Below are 27,570 nucleotides of genomic sequence, written 5' to 3' on the forward strand. Positions count from 1 at the left end.
GAATATGGCATATTTTAAAGCCCTTTTTGTTAGTATTTTAGGTATATCGTTGCTGGGAAGGCCACCTAAGTAATACAGTGGATGTATTCCAACCTTAATTCCCCAAATTTTCTGAATTTCCTGGGCCACATCCCACCAGAACTTTGTAGTGTCACAGGACTGTAGGCAATGAGTGATACTGCCCATGTCCTTTTTGCACTTAGGGCAGAGGAGAGAAACCTGTTCCGAATTTGCTTTTATGACTGGGGATATATGCACTGCCTGTATTATCTTAAGCTGAATAGCTTTCATCCTGTTAGTTATTTTTTTAGCATTCTCCCAGACCTCTTGCACATCTCCTCTGTTATCCCTATACTCAACTCAGTCTCCTAGATTCTCCTCAGGCTCTGAGTAGTGGTATTAGGGTAGCTTTTCATAAAAAAAGCTAATAATGCTGTTCCCTTTTGTGAGAAAATGTCTCTTAACAGAGGAGAAACAGACATGTTTTCCTTTATAAAGTCCCTTATCTGCTAATAGCATAAAAAATATCATTAGAATTTTTAAAATTATCTGATTAAAGGACATCAGTGTAGAATCATCAAATCATTAATATTGACAATCACTCTTGATGTCTATAGTGTAAAATCAGAATCCATAATGCCTTGTAAGAAGTCAGGATTGTCAGTAGTTCGGAATAAATGTACAAGCTAGTCCTGGTCTCCCCTTAGTGTGGCTTGACTGTACTGCTTATTATTGGTTTTTCACAACACTCTGATTGACTTAAAATTTTTAAGGAACAACAAGGACATTTTGATAGTAAAGAGTCAATATGAATCCAAATTGAGGAGAGATAATTACATACCCAATCAGCTATAGATCCTATGTGGGCACTTACTGTAACTAGTATCTTTTAACATAATCAACAAGTGAGGTCTAGGCCTCAGTTGACACTTGGTAGGTACAATACTACCATCTTAAGTAGGGGTATCCAGTTGCACGATATAAAAAAGTTAAACCAGCCATTTAAGTTTGTCAAGATTTTGTGAGAGAATATAACAGGAATCATTTGAATAGGATAAAGTAACCGAGGGAGGAAGTTCATTTTTAGAAGTGAAATTTGTCTGAGTCAGTAATGGGGAGTGTGTTCCACTGCTCTAGGTCCTGCCTAGTTCTGTTAAAGAAGGAGATTAAGTTTAAATGATTTCTCATTATTGCAGATTCCCCGGCATGATGGTCCTGGTGTTTGTCCTTAGTGTGGTTTACTTTCAAGGTAGGGGTTCATAATATTCATTCACTCACCTCTGAAGAAGTACTGTCCACAAGAAATTAAAGTGATGTATGTAGTCCTGTCACTCTTACTGTTGTTTACTTTAAGGGAGCTGATGTTTCACTTGTGTTGCCTCTGTCTGTAACTGCTCTCTGTCACTGTTTCTCAGTGTCTTTAGCTGTTGTCTCTGTGTCTGTAACACATGGGGACACAGTTGCTCTTCCTTGTGATGGGGGCTCCTACAGTGGCATTCCAGACCAGATTTATGTCGACTGGCAGACTGCAGACTGCCGTGTGCTGGAGTTTCACAGTGGACGAATCTACACTGGAGCTGGGTTCGGAAATAGAGTAGAGTTGTCCAGAGAGAGGATCAGACAAGGAGATTACTCCCTGAGCCTTTATAATGCTACATTTTTGGATGAAGATATATATGAATGTCGATTCATAAATGACGAACACAAGAGGATATTCCTTGGAGCAGTGAAGCTAACAGTTACAGGTAATCTCCATTTTTGTCCATGTAATCTGAGCGGATTGAGGGGATCAGTTGTGTAAAGAATTATCAACAACCTGACCTACTGTTATTTTACCTTTTTGTTCTTTTGGGTGCACCAGCATCTGTAGTTTTTTTTTACAAACTCCATCTCCTTCATCCCATCCCAGATCAGAGCAGATAGTAAATTTTAGATCTTTAACCTGGCTGTGGCAGGGGCTCAATTCAGATGTTATGGGTTTGCGGCTGAATTATTTCTTCAGGGCAGAGAAAGGGAATTGTGAGACAAGACCATGTGACTTGACTGGTATTGCTGACTGATCACTTTTCAATTTCTTTTGTAGGTCACAAGGAGAATACCAGTCTCTCCTGCGGGGAGACACTCAGTGTCCCTATGCACACACACAGCAGGATGTAGAACTGTGGTTCAGACCTGACCAAGGAGAGTCTCGCTGGCTGTGCTCTGTGGTGAACGGCACTGTGATCCCACAATCTAGCAAGCTGAAGGCATTGGTTCAGTACCAGGTGTTGAAGATCTCCTGTGTAAAAGCTGAAGATAGAGGCACTTACATAGTGCAGGACTCCAAGAGGAAACCCATCAACACTGTTCATGTCACTGTGGGAGGTGAGGAGTGGGTCTTAAGTGTGTAACTTGATATTTTCTTTCATGAGTATCAATATCTGATGTTTGGTTTAGTAGGAGTAGTTAAATGTGATTAGGTATTTATTTTGTAACATTAAGGATGTTATGTGCTTTTAAAGTATTTAAATATATTTTATTTGACTTGGTCAGAAAACAAATACCATGTTCTATTGCAAAATGTTGCTTCAGTTTTAAGACTTTAATATGATAAATATGGTATCCTCTTAATGAACACTCAATAGATGATTAATTGCTGTGTGCATCATTCTTACCCTTTACCTTTATTTTCAGCTCGATCAGATGTCCTCACCCTGCAATCCGGACACAATCTGTCTCTCCCTCTTCACACTGCTTTTCCAGTGGAGGTGCTGTTTGATCTTGCAGGATCTGCTGAGTCTCACAAAGTTATACTGAGCAGCGCAGGTCTCCCTGGCCCTGGGTATGAGCAGAGGGTGTCAGTGCAGGACAGCTCTCTGATACTGTGCTCCCTCACATCAGCTGATCAGGGAAACTACATAGTGAGGGACCTTCAAGGAAACCCCATCAGCACTGCTGCACTCACTGTGAAAGGTAAGACTGTTTTTGGCACAGGAAAATTTGAGTTAAACTAGCCTCCTTGTATTATTTATTAGACAAACTAATACACTGATAAACTGAAATTGATAAACTGTGTAATGCAAGTACTTAAAAAATTAGCACCTTGGTTCAGTTGTTTCAGTGCTGGTACATTTTCTCTTTGAAGTCTTATGCCAATTGCTCAGGTTCCAGTATGTCAGTTGGCATTTTGTATAAATGAAGTGAAAAACACAGTTCTTCCAGCCCCTTTCCAGCCAGCTATAAGATGTGATTTGAAACGGATCAGGATGTGATCCATGACCAAGTGCCAGGTATATCAACTAGTAATCTAGAACACTTTAATTCGAAGAAACCCTTGTGCTGGGTATTTTTTTTGCTGTTCTAGGTAATTTGCTTTTTACTTTATTTTCTCGTTTTTGTTTTTTCAGAGGTTATGACCACATCATGGCCTCAAATTGTTGCAGTCATCACCATGGTAGTGATTATGCTTGCTCCGTGCTGTTCTCTCTACAAAATGGGTCAAGAGAAGAGATACAGTACGGTATGAAAACCACAGTTCCACAGTGTGAAACTCCAGCAAATTAATCTGATAGCCAGGTTAGAGTACACAAGATACTATTTAGTTCATCTGCTTGTCATGTACTCTTGGTAATATCTCTGTGCTTTAATAACTTTAATAAGAGTTAGAGGTAGGGGTCATTTTATTAGGTTGATCAGAGTCCCATTAATAGCACTATGTAAACAAGATCTAATAGTTCTACAGGAAGGAAACTGCATTTTCATGGTACACTTAAAGCCGGCAAGACAACAAGTGAAATGTTTCAACAAGTCACCACACGGTGGAGTTACAGCCTTATGATAGAGAGCATCTGAGGTTGCTTATACAATATGTTGTGAAACGTAAAAGGCAATTCATTTATGTATGACATTTAGAATCACTTCTTTCAACCTTCACGCATAAGCAGACATTGAGAAATGATCAATTATTTTGACTTAAAATCCCTTCATCTTGAAGAGGCCTCTGAGTAGATCGTCAGACGTTCCATGTCTGTAGCCCCATCATGAGGGTACAATTCAGATGTAGTAGAAAAACCTGTGATGCACACATGCTAATTCTCTGCTCAAGCCTTCAGCTTTGTCTTGTTTATTACAGAGTATTAATTCTAAAATGTATTGTTTTACATATTGGAATTATACTAACAGACTAAACCTGTCATCATAACAAGTGTTGGCAAACAAATTCTTATTTAAGATGTTTACTAATCTCATTGAAATATATTGATTCAACCCTGGCTCTCTGTTATAGTTCCTGTTTTGGTGACCAACAAGAGGCAGCTTGCAGTCAACTGTTACTCTTCTGGGTAGCCTAAATTATCTGGGTCCAGTTTATATTTTTAAATTAATCCACAGTTTTGAGTGAAACCAAATGGTATTGTAATGTAGACGTAAGTGAAATTACCTACCCCAAGGCCAAAGAAGATTGTCAAGGTAATAAATTACAAATGGAGTTAATGAAAGTCCGGTAGGGATGACAACAACCAAATTCAATCAGACTCGGCCGTCAATAATTAGCAATCACCCCAACGTCATTTCCTCTCCTAAAACAGTATAAATACCTATGTGATCCCCTTCTCTCTCTTGCGTACATCTTTTCCATCCCACCTCCACCCCGTCTCCACCTCTGCAGTGTCTCCTTGGTTACTCTGCAGGGGAGTCCTGGCCTCCTCGTCCTATGGTCACGAGGTCAGCCATCAGCCTTTCATGACACTTTATTCTTGGGTGTTGTTATTCTTATTGAAATGCAAAAAGGACACTGGAAGAGTAAAGCTGGAGAAAAGTACTGTCAAACATTAGAGGATAAACTGTTTCAGACCTAAAGCTAGGAAAAAAAATCACCTTTCATCAGGACAGTGATCCTGAGCACTAGGCCATATCTACATTGGAATGGTTTCAGAATAAGAAACTGAATGTCATTAAGTGGCCTAGTTAAAGTCTTCGCTTGAATCCTATTGACAACCTGCAGAAAGACTTGAAAACTGATGTTCATAAATAGTCCTTAAGCATCTTGAGAGAACTTGAGCAAATCTGCCAAGAAAAATGTTAGCAATGTTTTTGCTAACATTTACTGTAACTTTTCTAAGAAACAGAAATGTCTATGCATCTTTTTGTAGTTCGACACAATAGGACAACATAAAAGGGGTCTGCATGTTTGCAAGGTATGTTAGTCTAGTGTATATACATACTGTACCAATGTGTATACATTTGGTAGCAATACAATTCTGATGGGGAATTATCCCTGTAATGTGTGAACTAAATATTGAATTAAGGTGGACTTTTACGTTTAACCAAAGCACTCATGATTTACAGCAACAGCAGATATTTGCAGTATATTGCTGATCTACAGCATATTGAAGGCAGTTACTGTGTTCTTTCAAAACAACACAATCCTTCAATTTCCTCCATTTTTCATTGTCTTGGTGAACAAAAAGTTTACAGAAGCATTGAATATTATTTATATTTACAATATAATATTGTTACAAATAGGGGGTTATGAAAATTGTGAAAATCATGAATTTGACCAAGCAGTTTAGTCGATAAGTAAAATAATTATTCACAGCCCCCAACTTGTAAGTAATTTCAGAATATACCCAAGCGGTTGATATAATTAGAAGCATATGAATTCTTTGTCCTCTGGCACAGCTTTGGTGAGAACAGTAATAATCCAGGAACACTTGGTTAAACAAATATTTATTAAAAATGACAAGACACAAACTACACTACACACAACAAAACTCAAGTTACTCCATGTACACTATTTACAAACAAGGCATTTCAGAGGCCTAACATTCCAATAACCCAGAAAAAAACCCACACTGCTACTAAGCATTAAACCCTTAATGCCTCCAGAGGCCAAATAAGGGATAAGCTGCCTTCTAACGAAATACAATGCAACCTGCAGTTAAATTTCTCTCTGCACCCTGGATGCCATAAAATAAGTGGGAGCCTATCTCCCTATGTTAGAAATGCACCTGAAGCAGGAAAGACATCTCTAACCAAGGTATCCTACTCAGGAAACTCAAGTTCCCTAAAAACACGAAGAAAACACAGAAGAGCAGTTTCTCTTTAGTAAGGTTCAAATATAGTACTTGGCTCCAGTCAGGTTTTGTTTGGATGATCATAAAGTAGGGGCTCTCGCCTGGTGCAAGTCCCAACTCTTCTCGACTCTCCTCTCTTTTTCTTCCCTGCTTCTTGTTCTTTCTTCTCTTCTTTTTTTTGTTTCCTTTGTTCTTAATGTCATCTTATATTGTGTGTTTCTGTACTATTCATTGACAATCATTAACCCACAACATACTTAGATATACAAAGCGAAACTTTACAATTGTTTCTGCTCAAGGGAGACCTCAGCAAACATCCTCTCTGCTTTGAAGCTAGAAGTGTTTTTAATCTGCCAAGTGTCACAAACTTTATCTAAAATCTAAGAGACACTGCTCAGTCACCTAAAACTGTAACGATATTATATATTTATAATATTATTATAAATTTAAAGTATATTTATTTTTTTAATTCAAGTAAAAATATTCTTTCTCTTGGTAAGTACAAACTTTACCCTTTTGCAGCAATTAAAATACATTGGACTGGACTGTATTGTTCAATGTTTAATTCAGGAGATATGAGAACAGAGATGGTTCACTGGTCTGTGTAAACATACAGTACTTTCATACCTTGGCCATGAGGACTAGATAGAGGGAACCCCCTGTGGAAAATGAGCTGAGGTAGTGAACGGGGAGGACAAGGGGAAGGGATTTATCATAGCAAACTGTCAGCAAGGAAATCCTTTTTCCTGCTTCTATGCCCAAAGAGGAACCTAAGCCTGTATTGTGAGCAGGGGATTTCTTTAAATATTGTATGAATAAGCACTAAATATCTCAGATACATGCAGACTTTAGTTTCTTTTTTGTCATTGGAAATGCATTAAAAACAGATTATCTTTTCACATACCCCAGCTTGCTCTCCATGAGACACACAGAGAGAAAGCCCAGGGTCAGAGCACAGGGTCTGCCATTGTACGGTGCCCCCGGAGGAGTTGGGGTTAAGGGCCTTGCTCAGGAGCCCAACGGAGTAGAATTCCTCTGCCGGCTGTGAAATTTGACCTGGCAACCTTCTAACCACAGGCGCAGATCCTCTGCCACAGAGCCACCACTCTGCCCCTTTCTCAACAGATACAGATTAATTACCAAAAACAGATTATTACAGCTCATGTTCCACACAGAAATGCATGAAGTGCTCCACATGTTGCATTTCTTACCGATGGCCGGGGTCAGGGTTGCCTCCCGATCCCACAATAAATAATATTACTTTCTATCTAAACTTCTACCCAAAGCAACTTAACCATTCTTGTTTTTATATCTAACATTTTTCCATGTTTGGTTTTTCTGGAACAATAAAGCTAAAATACTTAATTGAAGAGCACTTAGGACCCCCATCCTGATATTTGACCCCACAGCTCTCCTGTCTGCAGGGCATTAACCTCACCCCAACTATACAGACACCACGTAGTAGGACAGTTTTTTAATGGTACCCTTAAATGAAAGAGTCAGTTTTATTTGTCTCCTTCGATTTATAGTGGTAATATAAAATTAATTTCAAGGCTTATGAGGGCAGCTGGAAAACCTAATTATGCTGTCCAAAAGCACATAGAAAACAATTTTCATTTAGAAAAGAAAATGATCAAAGAAATGTATGCAAATCTGTACAAAGATTTCCTTTAAAACTCCTACATTCCCTAAGACAGCAATTTACATTAAAAACAACTGCACCCTTAATATTTGAATAAAATAGGGGTGTTGGCAGTTTGTCGCCATAAAGCATGTTAAGGGGTGTATCTTGTCAAATTCAAAAATACATTATTGCCCCCCTCAGGCATCTTTTGGGAATGAGAAAATCAAGGGAAGTTACACTTTACTGTTGACATTTCCTGTAAATGTATACAGTGTTTGTCTCTTACAAAAGCAGGAATGAAAATGAGTCCTTTTATAAATCTGCTCTTTGTGTATTACATGTTAATAGGAAATTCCTCCCTCTATGCTATCTCTATACACAGCATTCTGATGGCACAATTAAAACTTTAACATTCTTGTAGTACTTTCTACCACGGAAGAAAAAAACGTTGGAATTTACTGTTTTTTTTAAACTAATGTTCAGTTTCTGTATGTATGCAGGTTCTTTTTAACATTGATTAAAATCTTTTTACAAATATCTATTTAATATTATTTAGAGAGAAGAACTGATATGAAACCATTGCAATATTTTTATGCAACTGCTTTATTCTTCAAAAGTCTACTTTAGACACTAAAGAAAGGTCTGTTTCTACTACTGGCAGCTTTTCTAGTATTGTATGTCTTTCCATGTAGTTCGAAAAGCTACCCACAGAGAGAGCTTTGCTGTCAAAATGTTTTGAGCAATTGGAAGTCCCCTTAATCACATTCCCAGTAAAACACATCACTTTCAATATGCAGTAGAGAACTACATTACTGGAAGGGTGTTCAGAAAAGCTATTTAAGATATTTATCTGATTACAGTTACTAGGGAAGTGTTTGTTTACTTGAGGAGAAATGAAACCTTATCAAAATATCTTACCTGAAAAAAATAATGTGCATTTTTAGGTTTGTTATCTCTGTAGCTGTTCTTGTAAATTGCATGCATGTGAATTGAATTCTGAGAGAGAGAGAATTAAAAGAATGTATATATGTATTCTATGTGAATAGAAGTAATACCTGCACTGTTTATTCTGTTAAGTGAAATTATTAAGTTATATTTATTTTTTAATAATCTTATTAAACTTTCATTCATCCCAGCAAAAGATAATTGTGATATATCATTGTGCTTTGGACTTTACTTTTGATTGCTCCATTTTTCTTGACACACATATGAAGGGAGAAAAACACATTGCATGGGATAAAAGCACAAACATGAGCTCAACCATTTTGGACATCTGCATTAAATTTCAGACATCAGCAAAATGGAAGCATTTTATGACCTGGGTATGATCAAACCTAACAATCTGAATTTAATAAAAGCAACTGTAGCACACACACTGTCCACACAAACAGGCCTTCAAGGACAGCTAAGAAGACAACCCTTGTATTTCAATTAATACTGTATGTAATCTCAAAGGCACAATGGATGAACAAGTTCATATTTAGAGTATAGACATTTCTGCATCCAATGGTGCTTTACTGCAGCAGTTAAACTTTAACTGTGAAGGGCCTCTGCACCATGGGGCCTCTGTGATGAAAGTGTATTTGAGGTAATTCAATTTTTCAGCAACAACATGTGAGGGAATTGTTTTATGGGGAGTGGAGTTTTGTAATCTAGTGCACAATGTATAGCATATGCAATTCATAGAATGTACCTTTTTTCTGTAGAACTTCTTATCTAACATCATAACATAACATAACATCATAACATCACTTTATTAGTCCTATACAATTTCTTGCATTAGGAATTCTTCTTTTCACATACCCCAGCTTGCTCTCCATGAGACACACAGACAGGGAGAGAAGCCTGGGGTCAGAGCACAGGGTCAGCTATTGTACAGCACCCCTGGAGTACTTGGGGTTAAGGGCCTTGCTCAGGGTGCCGACGAAGTAGGATTCCTCTGCCAGCTGCGGGATTTAAGCCGGCAACCTTCCAGCCACCGGTGCAGATCCTTAGCCACAGAGGCACCGCTTCGCCCCAAACCACATACACAAACAGAAAATAAATTCCACTGCGCTATATTTAATGTGGTGCTAGTTTCAGTTTAAGTGGCTCATTGGTGTTGTGTACAAGCACAAAGATTCAGTTTTCCACTGTACTTGAATTTCTTGGTTTCCTTGGTAGGAAACAAACAGAAATGTGTTCTGATGGCATCAGGGAAATCTGTACAGCACAATTGTCTTGTGTACTGCATGTATTATTTTTCTTCTGGGGTGGTAAAGAATAAGTTAAAAAGTTGCAAAGTGTTAGAAACAACTTTCTAAAATCTCCCTTGTAACTCTGTATTACTTTCTAAACAAAGATTTTCCTTCTTTACTAATTTTTTTTAAGCGAAACAAAAAAAAACAGGAATCTGATGTCCTAAGAATAGAAGTTTTGTATTTTAAATGTATATATTGTAATTATAATAATAATAATTGCTTACACTTATATAGTGCTTTTCTGGACACTCCACTCAAAGCGCTTTACAGGTAACGGGGACTCCCCTCCACCACCACCAATGTGCAGCATCCACCTGGATGATGCGACGGCAGCCATAGTGCGCCAGAACACTCACCCCACATCAGCTATCAGTGGGGAGGAGAGCAGAGTAATGAAGCCAATTCATAGATAGGGATTATTAGGGGGCCATGATTGATAAGGGCCAATGGGAATTTTGGCCAGGACACCGGGGTTACACCCCTACTCTTTTCAAGAAACACCCTGGGATTGTAATGACCAGAGAGTGTCAGGACCTCGGTTTTACATCTCATCCGAAGGACGGTGCCTGTTTACAGTATAGTGTCCCCGTCACTATACTGGGGCATTAGGACCCACATAGACCACAGGGTGAGCACCCCCTGCTGGCCACACTAACACCTCTTCCAGCAGCAACCTTAGTTTTTCCCAGGCGGTCTCACATCCAGGTACTGACCAGGCTCACACCTGCTTAGCTTCAGTGGGTTGTCAGTTGTCAGTTGTGAGTTGCAGGGTGATATGGATACTGGCTTGCCTCTCCTCTTTAATTATGAGTTGAACTATGTTTTGTTCCTAATGTATAACCTTATCTTACGTCATTCTTATTATTTATTCATCGTATTTAAATATTTTAATGCGGAAAATTGATTTTTATCAATTGTTGTTGTTTTCATTTTAAATGAATTATGCTTTTCCTGAAGAGTTTTTAAATATACAAGACCCTTGCCAAGCCCATCTGCCATAATCTAACCATTTTATTGCTGTTTATGAAGTTACATTGAGATTATATAGTCAAAGTCAAATGCTTTAAATCACTGTGTATATATATATATCAATATACAATTGCTGTATGTATGCATTTGTACTGCAAGTCCATTAAACTCTGGAATGCCTATCAAACAGCATATTTTGACTGACAGATGAAAGTGAAAGAGCTTTAAGTTCCTCTTGTCAGCTGACTATGAGTAAGGCAGAGGAAATGATTAATGCAAATTAACATTGTTGTGAGAGTTCATATAATTTGGTTGCCATGTACCATATGATATACAGAATATTGTGCTCTACACAGAGGTGTTATAAAGGGTGGCACAGTGGCACTGCTTGGATCCTAGGATGTTATCTGAGTGGAGTTTTTATGTTCTCCCTGTGTTCCCCATGTTCCCTGGGTTTCATCCGGTTTCTGGTTTCTTCCCACAGTCCAAAAACATACTGGTAGGTTATTTGGCTTCTGAGAAGATTGGCCCTAGGTGTGAGTGTGTTTGTGTCTGTCCTGAGATAGAGTGGTGGTTTGTCCAGGGTTTTCCATGCCTTGTGTCCGTTGCTTGCTGGGATAGGGTCTAGCCCCCCACAACCATGAATTAGAAAAAGTTGTTACGAAATAGATGGATGGGAAGAGTTATAGAAGCCTCCATTATACAGTACTTTACATTCAAAATATCAGAAAATAATGTCTATTCTGTAATTGGTTATTGTGCACATTCGTTGAGGTTATGGCTGAGAGTGCAAAAATAAGTAAAAATTAGAAAAAAGAAAATGTTTTAAATGTGTCAGAAAAATCTATAAATCAAAGGGACAGGTAAAAGTTGATTCCATATTGAAAGGAAAAGAAAAGAGACAAGGTTTAAGCTGTGGCGCCTTCTTCAGGTGTATTTTCACACATCTCCATGAAAATATTGTTTGGTTTAAGAGGAAATGTGCTTTCATTTATTTCAGATGTATTAAAGATTCCATTGTTTATAAGTACAGTATGTATAACAGTTTTTAACTTTTTTTGTAAGCGTCATGCAGTACAGTTAATTGTCATACAATAGGTCAGTTGTGACCTGCATGGACGGCAAACGATTCGAATAAACAAATATTAGTCTCTTACCTATCATGCAAATACAATAGTTCAGGTGGGTAGCTGCATCAACATGCATAGGCTGCAAAGGAACAAGTAATAGGTTTATTCCATGTTGAAAAAAAGAAGAAAGAAAACAGTAAGCAAAGGTAATATAGTGGAAGAACAAAAGCTGGGAGAGAGGAGGAGTGAGAGGCGGGAGCAGGGGACAGAAAGAGAGGCCAATCAACAGGTGTGAAGTCAGGATAGGTGAAGAGAGGTGTGAAATGAAACTTGCAATGAATAGAGAGAATTTAGAATTTAGTCTTTGAGAACACAGACAGAAAGATTAGAGTGGTCATGGCCATCAGAGGTGAAATGAGAGACAATGGGCTTGGAGAGATCTTTAATCTTCACAGCCCTGACATGTTCTCTGAAGCGGTCTCCGAGTCTCCTTCCTGTTTCTCCAATGTAGACGGCTGGGCATTTACCGCAAGAGATACAGTAAATAAGGTTTCTGGAGGTCCAAGATGCCATTTGGGTGATCCGGAATTGTCCTGAGGGGCCTTGAATGAGTGTGGTGTTAGATGTGTCCTTGCAGGTGATACATCGAGTTCTGTTGCAAGGGAAAGTGCCTGTTGTGGATGGTTGCTGAGTGCGGTCAAGGGAGCTGTGAACAAGAAGGTTACGCAGATTAGGTGGTTGGCGATATAAGAAGGGGTGTCAGGAAAGAGGGCCCCAATGGAGGGATCATCCTGTAGGAGTGAAAAGTTGTCGTTAAAAGTCCTGGGGATAGGAATTGTGTTGGGGTGGTAGGGAAGCACCAAAGCACCAAAGCATCCTGGACGCCCCCTCGTATCAGCATGCAACTGTCCGACTACTATGCAAATACAATAGTCCACTTTGAAAATAAAATAAAATGTTGTACAGTTGGTGAATTAAGTGCATCAGCCAAAAGTAAAGAAAAAATTACCTCTGTCACAATAATGCACATAGTGGGTGACTCTCGCTGTTTTTGTTTAGTCTGAGTATTCAGAATTGAAAGTCTGGCAAGCCCACATCTTGACAATTGACTCCCATTCCAGTAATTTCAGATGTGTATGCTGATGAATGCAAAATCAAACAGAATATGTATTGTGATAACTGTGATTCATACAATGAATCACAGTATTCTTAGGCAGTTAAGTCAGAGCATTTATAAAAAATGCCTTGAAGGTAGTATTTCCTAATCATATTCATAAGCCTTTGTTTGTTAATATAATTTGTTTCTTTATTTACCTATAACCTATCCTACTATTACTTTGACAAGACAGGCAAATAAAAAACGGTGTGTCAAAATTGTGCTTTTCTGTTGGAACATCTGAAAGAATTTTTGTTGCCTTTTGATTTGCTGTTCAGGATAGTGTGACACCCCATGCTTCATCAAGTTCTCTGTATAGACAACAAAGGGGTAGGCCCTTTCTAGCGTTTTTAAGTTGAAAGTACTTTAGTGCATTTTCACACTGAATTTTTATAAAGTTTATAAAACTGTAAATTTGAGACAAGGAGAGAAATTGGTGTGTAACTGAGAGTTTCATTCTATCTCCTTGTTTCCAGACATGAATCTTTTCAAAGGTGATCTCTAGCTCTTCAAAGAACTGGAAAGTGATGCAGAAGTCAAATCTAAATAGACACAATAACATATCTCCAAAAACCTACATTGAGTAAAAATAACAATAACACAAAGCAGTAAATGGTACAAAGACAAATTACAGTACATAAATAAACTGTATACTAGAGTATACAGATCTGTGTTACAGTATACAGTACACATTTGAAACATACATTTTCCCTCAAAGAAAAATTACATGAACATAAGGTACATAAGAAAACATTTTCATGTTTGAGTAACGGTAGCATATATAAGAAGTAATAGGTTTATTCCACACCTGAAGAAGACTCCACGGCCGAAACGTTGTGTTCTCTTTCTTCTTTTTTTCAGCATGGAATAAACCTATTACTTGTTCCTTTGCAGCCTATGCATGCTGACGCAGCTACCCACCTGAACTATATATATAAGAATACACATCTTCTAATTTTCCACTCACTGGTAGGTTTTTATGTCCATACTGTACCTGAAATAGTCCCCTCATTTGACTTTGTCACTACTGTTCAGACTTTTGAGCACTTGAACAAAGTTTGCTCATTGTCTTGTTTACTCATTACCTTAATTTTCTTGGTCTGAGACACATTTTAAGGGTGCTTGGACACCTTTTCCCTTGCAATGTGTTCCTTATATCTTCCAGAACTACCAGTGCACCCATGGACCAGACAAGACGGTCATCCCACATGATTTCTCTTTTTATTACCTACCAATTCAACATTCAACACTACACCCATGACACAACAATGTCTGTCACTTCCTACCCAACACACAGAACATGACACAGTTTAACCACTCACACACCATATGAACACTATGGAGCCCATCAACCCAAGCCATGTCCCGAAGGAAATGTCCTGCAGCATTATTCTCCCAAGATCAGCTCCGGCCAGTGACCTGGTGTGCGTCCTTTTGCCACACGGCAGAAGTCTGTGTAGTCTTTTGGTGATCTTAGGCATCTCTGGCCATCCTGAACAAAGTGGTTCTTTAGCCTCCCCTTTGTTTAATCTGAGTCCAGTATGGGGGGGAGACGGTGCCATAGCCTTCCTCTGCTGATCCTTGTAGCATCCCTGGTATCCAAGTCCTCTCCTAGTGGTACTAACTGTGTCTCCTGTGTGAGTTCTCTGACTGGGACTTACAGTATGTCTTGGGTGTGGCCAGAGCTAACAGCACAGGGCTAATTAACAAACTGGCTGTATACAGATGACCAGGTATAAAGGTGCATTATCTATTTCTCTCCTTGCCTTTGAGTCCTCCTCTGGTCCAGGACTGGTTTATGCTGGCTCAGCCCTTACTGTGTGGTAATTGAATTATGTCTGAGCAAACAGTGTGCCCTTCAGTCTCTGTTTATTGGCACCTGCCCCACTCTCTGCACTTTGATGTGGGGAGGAAGCTCAAAGGACAAAGGACTGAAATAGAGACAGTGGCCACTCTAGGCAAATTTAAAGTCAATGTAGTCTATTTGACATGTTATCTAAGACCCTTTTTCACTTTGTAACATAAACATTGAATCAGTGAATCTGTACTATTGTTTTCTTGTCTATACTTCATAGAGTTTTAAAAAGTTTTGTAATGTAGAAATATATTATTGTGCTCTGGAGGTACAGTATACTAGTTTTACTCATCTGGATTATGACCATAGTCATTTAATGCCATTTAGCCCAAACAGCCCAGCTAACAAGGGGCCATCCTCATTTGGTTCCTTTATGTCTAGTGAGCTAGGACATTTGCTACTTGACGAGGTTGGAGGCTTATTCAGTGTGTTCTCTGCAACTATCTACCATCTGGAAATCTGTGACTAAGGCAGACCTGGGGAAGACAAGAGGTGAGTTGTGCTGACTAGGAATGGAATATTGTGAGAACTGGCACTGACAATTCTTAGCCGCATATACTGAGCTCCTTTCATTGGAGTAGATGGTACAATTTAGTGGAGGCCTATGTTAAAGAAGCCCAAACAAGGTAATAAAACAACAAGTCAAGGGGTATATTATTGGTTCAGAAAGCCCAGTCTAGTAAGACATAACTTTCTCTCTTTCATTCTCCAGATCTGAAGAGGCAAAATGCTGTGAATTCCACCTCCCTACAGATCCAAAGCACCAGCACTTCTGCCTACTCCTGGATGACTGAAAGATAACAGGTATTTCTGATACAGAAATAATAAAACAGAAATAATATTTAAAGGCAAAGGTCCATGCTTTTTATATTTAAGGGAGGATATCTTTCTTCTTAGTACCTACTAAGAGACAAAGCTTGTATCTCTTGCATTATATGCATTATATTGCTGCATTATATTGTTTAGAGAAACAATTCTCATACGTGTGCATTGGTTTTAGAGAGGAAAAAAGCCTTATGGAGGGTCTTTTGCAGTTAAGAAACCCGCATTACCACCCTCAATCGTGTCTCTGTTGGTGTGCACAAGGTTTGTCTATATTTGTAGGAAAAAGTCAGGATAGCTTTGGATGGTAAAAAGTCAAGACTAGCAGTTTTTAAAAATGACTTGCAAATCATTTTATAATTGTTTTGCTTCCCCTTATAATCCCATCTCATAATCCCAAGGAAATGGCTGAATTTCATTACTTTAAAGGGTGTGTTATCTGGTATTTATTTTAAACTGGTTGCAGGATTAGTTTTACTTTTACTTTTATACAAAATCAGTGCCCTCTTTTATTGAGTTGTGATTTATACCCTGGGGGACAGCAACACAGATAAAGTTTGCAACTGTAAGTTTATTCCACATAACTCATAAACGTGTGTGAAGGTACAAAGGATCTGTACTTGTATGAAATACAGAAGTACAGAGCTACTGTTAATATTTTCATACAACTTCCTATGTGTACATGCATACCTTCATTACACAGAAACATAAACTACAAACACATGTACAAACCTTAGCACATTCTAAATATTACAGCAATAAATTTGGAAAATAAAACATTTCTGGAATATTAGGCTGATTTGTATAAAAAAAATGTATTTTTTTGTTGTCATGTTAAACAAACCCAATAACACTTATGCATCAAAACAGAAAAAATGAAGTTTAATTAATACCATGGAAAAATTTTTACAGAAATAATAGATCAGAAGTGTAACTTTTTATGCTTATTGCCATGACTTTACAAATTTTTGCCTTTTATTTTCTGTACTTACTAAGCAGTTTTATCTTTAGGAGGCTTTTAGTAGTAAATCCCTTGAAGATGCAATGAAAAGTCTTCAGGGTATCTGTGTTTCCAAAGGCTGAAAAAAATAAACAACACTGTGTGTACAGTATTTATGGATAGTTGACATTCCGAATAAGTAGAAAGTTATACAATTTTCCAAAAACGTTTGTTCCATAACAGTTTGCCTTTCATCTTCTCAAGTAATCACACCAGTTTACAAGCAGTTAACAAGTTAGCAATAAAATAAGAAGCAATAAAGTAGATCAGAAAAATATTTTTTATATAAAAGAGTAGTATTGAAAATGCAGTTGGTCATCTGCACCAGATTTTAGAGTAGAGCAAAACTGTGTAGTCTGTTCTGCTCTTCTGTACTAAGTGAGCACTAAAATGCTGAAAAGTGGTACCTATTTATAACTGTCTAGACCTTCAGTTCTGTTCTAGAACAGGAAGTGAGATGTTTAGTTCTAGCATTGCATCTAGTCAGAAAGAAACAAATGAAATCATGCCAGACACATTAAAGCAGAAATATCTGCTTCTATACATAGACAAATGTATGATACAAGATTTCAACCTCACTGAAAACATCTAATGATAAACTGAAGCTTATGGAGTTCATTTGAAATATTTCAAGTACTGATAGACCATAAAAGTTTATCTTAGCAAGTTAACTTTTTGTTTGGGGTACTGTCATAATTTTGCTGTGGTTTATATTGACCATTAATGTCTTTAATACAAAGGACCACAGAATTACAAGCACTTGCCATGGTTCAGTGTAGTAAAGCACTGAAAATACACTTTGAAACTGCACACCTACTGTATTACTAAGAGGCATTCAGTCATAATCTCATAAATAGAAGCTTTGCATCATTGACTTTTTGTGGCAATGCTACACATTTATCGCCACAATCACAACCATGCTAGTGTGTTAGCTTAATTTTCCATGTTTTAAGTGGCCTGATATTAATTCTCACAGACAGATCCCATCTGGGCTCCTAGCTTGTTCACTGGTCTCTTCTTGGAGAAGTCTACACAGGGTGCTCAAGCAATTGCAAGCACTGAAAGACTGTGTCACCTAATCATACTTCCTTGATCACTAATATGATCATGGGAGACCTTCTGGGAAAAACTAAGGTTGCTACTGGGACGGTTGTTATGGGTTCAGTAGGGGGCGCTCACCCTTTAGACTGTGTGGGTCCTACTGCCCCAGTATAGTGATAGGGACACTATACTGTAAAAAGGCGCTGTCTTTCAGATGAGACATAAAACCGAGGTCCTGACTCTCTGTGGTCATTAAAAATCCCATTGAGTTTCTTGAAAAGAGTAGGGGTTTAACCCCGGCGTCCTGGCCAAAGTTCCTATTGGCCTTTACCAATCATGGCCTTATAATCCCCATCTATGAATTGGCTTCATTACTCTGCTCTCCTCCTCACTGATAGCTGATGTGTGTGTCACAGATGTCCGAAGGGACGAACCGTGGAGAGGCAGGACAGCGGAAAAAGACCCATATGTGTAGCGGCGGAATGGGGGATTAGCCCGGGCTGAGCAGTTCAGGAGTCATATAGAAACCAATGCCCTCAGGCAGCAGACGTGGGGCGACCTGGATGCTAGGCGGGTCTCAGGACATCCGAACGTCAATGCTGAGCAAAGGAGAATCAGTGACCCGGAAATATGTTTCTCTTTTTCTCTGTTTCTCTTCTCTCTGTCCCATTGTCCTCAATATTATACATGAATCCATGAGCACTGGCATTGTACCAATGGTCCTTAAAACTGCTGCCATTACCCCCGTGTCACAAAAGCCTAACATGGCTCTCGACAATCTTAACAATTTTCTCCCCATTTCCAACTTACCCTTTCTTTCTAAAATTCTAGAACATGCTGTCACACTTCAGTTTCATAACCACCTCATGACAAACAACCTTTTCGAACCCCTCCAATCTGGCTTCCGTCAACTTCACAGCACAGAAACTGCCCTGGTCAAAGTCACCAACGATCTTCTAATAGCTTCTGATTCTGGTTCCCTTTCTATACTCATCCTTGTTGATCTCAGCGCTGCTTTTGACACTGTTGACCATAACATCTTACTTTCTCATCTTGAGACTGTGTTTGGAGTTTCTGACACTGCCCTCAAATGGTTCAAATCTTACCTCACTGACCGCTGTCACTTTATCTCTCTCAATGGGTACAGGTCTGAAATTGGTCTTGTTAAGTCTGGTGTTCCTCAGGGCTCAATACTGGGCCCCTTGCTCTTCAGTATTTACATGTTCCCACTTGGTCAGTTTTTAAGATCACATGGCCTCAGCTTTCATTTTTATGCTGACGATACTCAAAAATACATCCATACCAAACCTGACACTGATGTGGCTGTCTCTATTCTATCTAATTGCAACTCTGACATAAAAATTTGGATGACTCAAAACTTTATCTTAACTGCGACAAGACTGAAGTCATGCTTATTGGCACCCCCCATCAACTTCCTAAAGCCAGTCCTGTAACCCTATCTGTAGATGGCTCTGTACTTGAGCTTCAATCAAAATGGAAAAACCTTGGGGTTATATTCGATTCTGGCTAAACATTCAACCCACACGTGCAGCATATTGTCAAAACATCTTTTTTTCACCTTAGAAATATCGCTAGACTATACACTATGCTATCATTAACTGTGGCTGAAAAGGTGATCAACACATTTGTATTCTCTCGAATTGACTACTGTAATGCTCTACTTGCCGGGGTATGTAAATCTAATCTGAACAAACAGCAGTATGTCCAAAATTCAGCAGCCAGAATCCTGAACAGGTCTAGTGTTCACATTACTCCTATCCTGGAGTCCTTGCACTGGCTTCCGGTCAAATTCCGTGTAGACTTTAAAATCCTCATGCTCACCTATAAGGTTCTGCATGGCTTGGCACCTCAGTACCTGTCTGAACTATTATCCCCCTACTCCCCACCTCGCAACCTCCGCTCTTTAAATTCTGCTCTCCTTACTGTCCCCCAAGCCCGTCTACATTGTATGGGTGACAGGGCCTTCTCCTGTTATGCCCCCAAGCTCTGGAACTCTCTCCCCAAGGATATCAGAGAGCCACCTTCTCTAAACTCCTTCAGATCCAGACTCAAAACCCTCTTCGTCAGAAAAGCCTTTACTTAAGTGGTTCCATTCTTCACCCCTCTGCTCTTCTTAGTACCACCATCCACGGTCTCCTCTATATATTGTAATCGTGTTTTATCTTGTGTATTCTTCTTATTTATTGTTGTATTCTTCTTATTTATTGTTATTGACATCCTGTAAAGCATTTTGAGAAGCCACCTTTAAAGGCACTATATAAAATAAAATTTTATTATTATTATTATAGTTTATTATATATATAGCCCCAGAGAGAGAGATACTGGAAGGACAGCAAAGTACTGGAAACTAGGGACAGGACAGAGTAGGAGCACCCTCTGGCTGCAGAGGGCATGAAAGTACCCCCCCCCCTTCATGGGTGGCTCCTGACGCCCATACAAATAAGTGAGCTGCACAGCACTTGGGGGAGGAAAATTTAACTGAAAGGAAACCTCCGGGAGTCCAAGGCTGAGAGCTGCCCCCTCCTCCAAGGTATAAATCTTTATTGGGTAGAAGAAGGGGGGGTCAGGTAGAGCTCTGGAGGCTTAAAACAAACAAACAAACAAAATAGACAAGTACACAAGCACAAACAACAACAGAAGTAAACCTGGGAGACCAGGGTAACAAACCACAAGAAACAGATAGGAACCAAAAGTTCCACAACACCGGGGTCAGGGGGACCAGAAAGAAGGGGAAATCAGGAAGTGAAAAACTCAAAACAAAAATAAAATCAAAAACCCGGAAAAAATACCGCAGACTGGGCCATAGGCATGTTAACATTCTATCACCGATATCGGAGTGGACAACCCGAGGAAAGCCAGGTCACAGCCCGCTTACAGGCACGGATGTCCAGAGTGATATTCAGCAATAAGAATGGAGGAACGGCAAAAAAGGCTCACCAAACTAATGCTGATATCGGCAGAAGACAACCCGAGGAAAGCCAGGCCACAGCCTGCTCACAGGTATGGGTGTCAGGAAGGTGATATCCAGCAATTAGAATTGGAGAGGAAAAAAGGCTCACCACCCTATCACTGATATTGGAGTGGACAACCCGAGGAAAGCCAGGCACATGACCCGCTCACAGGCACGGATGACTGGAGTAATATCCAGCGATGAGGACAAGAGGGCCAGCTCACCATTCAATCACGGATGCCAGAAAGACAACCCAAGGAAAGCCAGGCCGGAGCCCACTCACAGGCACAGGAGTCGAAAAAAGTATCCCGCGATTAGAATAGGAGAGCTGAGAGGGAAAAAAAACTGCGGAAAAACAAAAAGCGCCACTTGCTCAGTAGGAGGCTCAGCATTTTGTCACGGGTGTCGGAAGGGACGAACCGTGGAGAGGCAGGAGAGCAGAAAAAGACCCATATGCGTAGCGGCGGAACAGGGGATTAGCCTGGGCTGAGCAGTTCAGGAGTCGTATAGAAACCAATGCCCTCAGGCAGCGGATGTGGGGCGACCTGGATGCTAGAGGGGTCTCAGGACATCCAAATGTCAATGTTGAGCGAAGGAGAATCAGTGACCCGGCTGCAGAGGGCGTGACAGTGTGGTGAGGGTTCTGGGGCACTATGGCTGCCATCGCATCATCCAGGTGGATGCCGCACATTGGTGGTGGTGGAGGAGAGTTTCCATTACCTGTAAAGTGCTTTGAATGGAGTGTCCAGAAAAGCGCTATATAAGTGTAAGCAATTATTATAAAGCACAAGGCCAAAGTCACACTGAAGTGATGTGACAAGAGATCAAATGGCCTTAATTAATGAAAGTTCTATTATTATTATTATTATTATTATCCCTTTAACTCAATCAGCTCTGCTCTTTGAACTCTTTGCTCCTTGTTTTCTCTTCCAGCTCTTCACAAACCACCATTCACCCTTTTCATCTCTAACTACATAGGGTGATCCTGCACAGCCAACAAAGCCACAATTCTGACTCGGCAGCAGCTGGTTTGTTGCTCTCTCATACACACCTGTATACTGGTGGCAAAGCCAAGGAATACTCACAACTGCAACTACGCTATCTAGACCCCCTCTCAGTTGTGGGGTGGAGATATACAAGGTGATGTCCTACTCCTCCATGTACAAGACTTCCCCATCAGCCCTGGCTCAGCTGGCCAGCCCCCTGCTTCAGCAGCACTCTTCAACCTTGTTGAGCCTGGCAAATCCTACCATGACCCAGGAAAGAGATTGGTGTTCCTTCCTCATCTTCGAGCCTTTTTTTTTTGCAAGTCTTCACCACATCCTTCACTTTTGTTAGTCTGTTGGAAAAACCCTTTCCTAGATACCATACAGCCTACCTGTCCAGCACTTGTGATCTCCTCAGTGTAACCTAAGCTACATCTTTTCAAGCATCCCTTGCTCCATGAGTGCCACAAGCCTGTAAGCCAGCTGTTGCTGAGACTTCCATCCAAAGCTCTCAATCTCCTTTACTCCCAGCTGGAGCCTAGACACTGACTGAAACCCTTTTCCTCCTGGCTGTTCTTCCCATAAGCCCAGGGGAAGCCAATACCACACAGAGCCTATCCTGTCTTGTAGTCTATTTCAATTCACTGTCTTGCTCTGGATGCTAATTATTCAAACCTATTACAGCAACAAATTATTAGTAAGGTAAAACTAATCTGTCTTACGATGGTCTAAACCTAGTTCAAAATAATATGATATAATTACCAAGGCAAAACGTTGTTGAGGGAGGTAAGCTTGTGGGAATATATGCTATTCCAGTAACATGTAAAAACTGGAAAATTAAAGGGAAGTTATAAACTAAACCAAATCTAGACAGCTACTAGGATACTGATCTATAAAAAAGAAATTGTGACTCAGAATGCAAATATATAGTTACTATAAAAAAAAGTATTAACCCTGAGAAAAACACAAAGTTTCATACTGTCAGTTTTCCAACGAGTCTTCTACATTGTACTGTATATATAACACCCACAACTGATTTCAGTATATAATAACTCAGTGTTTTACAGTTACAGGACATCACTTTTATATTGTTCTAACGTAAAATAGAGCAAATGTAGATATTTTTGTAGGGAAAAAACAATACTTGTGGTTAATTATTTAATGATTAATATAAATGAATATTTACAAATCTAAAAAGAGATCATATATCAATATATGTACTTCCTGTTTTTTTATAGCAGCTGATGTACAGTATTTTAAAATGGTATGTAATGGTAATACTCACTTCCTTTTCCTCCTGCTGCTTATAGACAGCTGTATCTTCAATAGATCCTGGAAAGGAACAAAAACAAGAAAACAAAGATAACAGGTGAGTAGTATATCTGAAACCACATGACTGTTCATTTTTTAAATCAGTACTAATTCAACTAGCTTGGATGTAATTTTACCAAATCACACAGCAGGATCTCAGATTCTCACAACTGTGTTTCCAGTAAAGAAATGAATCACCATGACTATTCAAAAGCTTTTTCCCAGAAAAATCCCTTGTTCATTTTAAATGTTTAATCACATTCTGGGGTATCAGAAAGTGTGAAGAAACACTGGATCTTAACAGCTACAAGCACCAAAACAATTACACTGCCAAAAGGAAGCTAACAATATTTTGTGGAATATGCTGAGATTATTTCCTGGTAATAATGAAAAGTTAGTTCTCCCCACAAGGCAGGAAACACTGACATTTAATTTTATTAAAAGAAAATGTGCATTATCTATGTCATGAATTCCCCCTGTATTTTCTGTAATATATTTCTTTATCTTTCATTAACCACATATGTTTTTGTTAATTTCTTTTACTGTCAGTTTCAGATGCAAAAAATTCTTCCCAATTGGAATAAGAAACAATCAAATATAATTTTATACAACAATTAAATCAGAAATTCTTAAATTATGTGTAATAATGTAGTGTGCCACTTGAAAACACCAGAAGATAGTCAAAAGGCCTGCTAACAGGAAGAGGTAACTTGACTTGTTTTACATAGTAAGCAGTATTCTGTACCCACTGATCTGAGGAACTCATCCACCCAAGTCTTGAGAGCACTGGTGGTACTCACTTCAGCCACATGACCGGGTGGCTTATTTCAGACTCCCACAACCCCTTAGGTGAAATTGTCCTCCCATTCTATGTTTTAAATGCACTTTGCCTTAGTTTCCATTATTATTCTCACACATCACTGTTAATTCTGAAGAAGTCCATAGGATTAATTTTGTCAGTGCCTTCAAGGATTTAGAATAACCGAATCAGGTCCCCCTGAGCCTCTGTTTTTTCATATTGTGGTGCTCGAAATCTTACACAATATTCTAAATGGGGTTTTACTAGTGCATTGTACATTTTTAGCATAATCTCTTGATGTTTTTGTTACTTCCATATAACACTGTGCATAATTAAATTAAATGCCTTCTGGCAGTGTTTTCACTCCCCCAGTTCATAGTATGCTTCACCATAACAACCTTATGTACTGTACTGTATGTTCATATGAAAACATAAGCACTATGAGGGTTATGTGTGCTTCCTAAAACAATAACTCATAATATTTTCCAGCGAATGTATTAGTCTTTTGTTGAACACCAGCAGTAATAGAAACTTTAAAAAATGACAGATCTGTAGGCTCTATTGAATAAATTACACAGCCTTGTTGTTGAAGCCGGTGCCCTGGCTTCTTTCAAGAAATGGCTGGGTGAAATCCTTGAATCAATTAACTGCTAGCTACCAAATGTGCTAAATTGAGTCAAACGGTCTCCTCTTGTTTTTAACTGTTCTTATGTGTTATCTACTTTTAAAATAGAAAAAGATTTCTTGGAAAATTCCACCTCAATAAATAAGCATGAAATATTTGCAATTCATGACAGGCTTTAGTGTTTATGATCATAATTCAGGATAATATAAAACATGCACATACAATAATATAACTGCTTTTATGAAAGCAGCAAAGAATCGTGCATGTTGATTACTGAAAATGAATACTTGATTTGTAAAACTCTTGTAAGTAAGGTCACCCAGTGTTGGTTGTTTTACAAGTATATAATCATGACTGTGTTTTATGCACCTTTTTGAACAGAAGAATTCCCCTTTCCCTGTATTCATTTTATGGAGCTGCCCAAAATGAAAATGTAATCTCTAATACAGCTGGTATTTCTACACTGGAGAATTTCCTGTATTTGTTACTTCATCTGTTGGATGTCTTCCAGGTTACCTGAATCATCCTGTTTTGTATCATCACAACTTGTACTGGTAAGAACACTGAACTGATAGAGTTGCTTATCTTCAGAAATAAAAAGTATTGGAACACAGAAAGGCATTACTAATGTATTTAAACAGGCTGCTCCACACAAGGCCCTCTCCATTCATGCCGTTGACAGATACGATAGCAATTGTCTCCTTACTGTGAGGCATTTCATCCTCTATAATATTTTGCTTACCATATTCTTATACTGTACTTTCCTATTGCTAATTTTCTAGTATTCCTTTCACAAGCATTATTATCTTTCTGTTTTAAATGGTTTTATAATATCTTCCATGTTGTATAATACACACAGTATGAATAATATACTGAATGGGTATTAAGTATCTAGAAAAGTCCTTTGTACTTTCTGATCCTAAAATAGAGATTTACCTTATTTCAACCTCAGCCCCTTTGTTGAGCTGGCAGTATTCCAGTGTGCATCTGATGTATTCCACCTCTCCTTTTATAATACTATTATATATATTATAATAAATATAGAAAATACATATCAAAGAATGCCTAAATATTTGACACTGGTGGAAATCATATGTATTGATTTACTTTCAAATGCAACAATGTAATTTTTAATTTCTCTCAATATATATACAGTACATTCTTCAAAGAAGAAAAATAGATAAAGAACAGACCATTGTGGCCTGAAATCCACTAACACCTTTTGCTTGTTCACAGAAAAACTGAGGTGGGATATAGTCTATGAACAGAGTATTGTTCCATTTAGTGGTGCTTTATGTAGTGTGTAGCATCATGCTACAGAAGCATCAAGCACTTTCAAGATCTGTGAAGAGAATAATCCAGCCAGACTATAGTCAAGACCACAAAGTTAAGAAAACATAAGCAATGTGAAAGAACAGAGAGAATAAAATAACATTTAAACATTAAACATAGTTGTAATATTTGAAGAATGTAATAAGGTATACCAGATATAAATTAAGTAACTGATTTTGAAGGTGCTATAGAAATGTTACTTCTCTCATCCTAGCGTTAATCCCGCATCAGCAGGGTCCACTTGTCGGCACGCCTGTCTCCATTTGGTGGTTTGAACCAAATCTTTTTGCTGATGTTGCCATTAAACGTGACCAAGAATACTCCAACCGGCACGTCGCTCTGCCTACCGTCAGAGTGGGAGGGGGAGGAGAACAAAGTAATGTAGCTAATTCATAGAGGGGGATTATTAGGAGGCATGGGAAATTTGGCTAGGACACCAGGGTTACACCCCTACTCTTTTCAAGAAACACCCTGGGATTTTTAATGACCACAGAGAGTCAGGACCTCAGTTGTACGTCTCATCTGAAAGACAGTGCTTGTTTATAGTATAGTGTCCCCGTCACTATACTGGGGCATTAGGACCCACATGGACCACAGGGTGAGTACCCTCTGCTGGCCTCACTAACACCTCTTCCAGCAGCAACCTTAGTTTTTCCCAGGAGGTCTCCCATCCAGGTACTGACCAGGCTCACACCTGCTTAGCTTCAATGGGTTGCCAACTGTAAGTTGCAGGGTGACGGCTGCTGGCAGCACTATAGAAATGTTACTTAAACATTGAAAATAAATACTCTACTTAAAACATGTGCAATATATTCTCCTTTATGGTTAATCTTATTTCATAAGTGTACAGTTTCCTCAATGGACACTGATGTCTCACAAGAAAATGAATAAGATTAGGCTCTGGACGAGAAACACAGGGGGACAGGGATAGGAAAAGAGGAAAACAAAGACACGAAGAAAAGACAAAATGCCATGATATCTGGCAATGTACTGTTTATATGATCAGCTGCACATTCCTGCCCTTCATTCAGGTTCTGGAGTTGTGGTCAGAAAGGAGACAGAAAAACCCAGTCAGTGGAAATAGAGGACTTGACTTGCGCTCCCTGGGACTGTCGGGATGGAGGAGGATCCTAGTGAGATGACCAAAGAACTGTCCAGAACTTTCTTTCTCCTTTCTTTCGCACTGTAAAAGGAAGCATTCCGGGATTGCTGGACTGAGCTGATTAAGTACTCACATGGAAGAGAATTCTGGTGGAGGAGTTTTTGTTTTAATATGAGGGTGGCTCGTTGTTTGCGTTTTTTTGGAAGATGACGAAATGGAGAGAGACCGGACTGGGTTGCTGTGTGTAAAGAGTGCCCCTAGTTTTTATTCCTTTAATGTTGTTCTTATTTTTACTAGGGACTATGTTTTTTAAGAAGTGTGTCCCTTGTAGATACTTTTTCCCTTGTTTTTAAGTAGAAGGAGACACCTTATTGTAATTGGTGTCTATTATTATTGCTAGTATCTAGTAGAATAATACTGCAATAATTGTGTCTACTTGTGTTGTGTTGGTCTGGGTTTACACTGGTACACATCCGATAGGCTGTGCAGGGAGAAGGGTCCTAGCACTTTTAAAATTGCTAGGTGGGTTAGTCAGCTACAGTTGTGGCAATTGGACATGATTGTGACGTGTATACGCTTTATGAAAGTGAAGAACGGCCAAGTAAACATCTCTC

At 39.1% G+C, this 27,570-nt stretch overlaps 2 protein-coding genes across 3 annotated transcripts in view; one reads left to right on the forward strand and one right to left on the reverse strand.

Annotated features, from left to right (window-relative positions):
• The first annotated feature begins 1,209 nt into the window (after positions 1-1,209).
• On the forward strand, positions 1,210-15,768 carry LOC148837805 (uncharacterized). Its single transcript, XM_088911137.1, has 4 exons — positions 1,210-1,249; positions 1,416-1,745; positions 2,674-2,952; positions 15,680-15,768. Exons 1-4 carry the CDS (start codon positions 1,210-1,212, stop codon positions 15,766-15,768), a joined length of 738 nt encoding a protein of 245 aa, XP_088767263.1.
• A 926-nt stretch (positions 15,769-16,694) lies between these two features.
• Positions 16,695-27,570, reverse strand: part of LOC148837806 (programmed cell death 1 ligand 1-like) — a 34,109-nt gene continuing 23,233 nt past the window's right edge. For both annotated transcript variants that reach the window (XM_088909832.1, XM_088909833.1), the window contains 2 exons: positions 23,073-23,119; positions 16,695-16,868 (listed from right to left, as the gene is read on the reverse strand). In XM_088909832.1, the coding sequence (XP_088765958.1) occupies positions 16,845-16,868; positions 23,073-23,119 (71 nt within the window). In that variant the 3' untranslated portion in view covers positions 16,695-16,844. The remainder of the gene's footprint in view (positions 16,869-23,072; positions 23,120-27,570) is intronic.

This window comes from Atractosteus spatula, chromosome 3 (assembly GCF_055471065.1).
Source record: "Atractosteus spatula isolate fAtrSpa1 chromosome 3, fAtrSpa1.hap1, whole genome shotgun sequence".
NCBI classification, from domain to species: Eukaryota; Metazoa; Chordata; class Actinopteri; order Semionotiformes; family Lepisosteidae; genus Atractosteus; species Atractosteus spatula.

Coding starts and splice junctions, on each gene's coding strand:
- LOC148837805 (XM_088911137.1), top strand. CDS start 1,210: ATGGTCCTGGTGTTTGTCCTTAGTGTGGTTTACTTTCAAG. Junction 1,746..2,673: donor AGTGAAGCTAACAGTTACAG/GTAATCTCCATT, acceptor CTTTATTTTCAG/CTCGATCAGATGTCCTCACC. Junction 2,953..15,679: donor TGCTGCACTCACTGTGAAAG/GTAAGACTGTTT, acceptor TTCATTCTCCAG/ATCTGAAGAGGCAAAATGCT.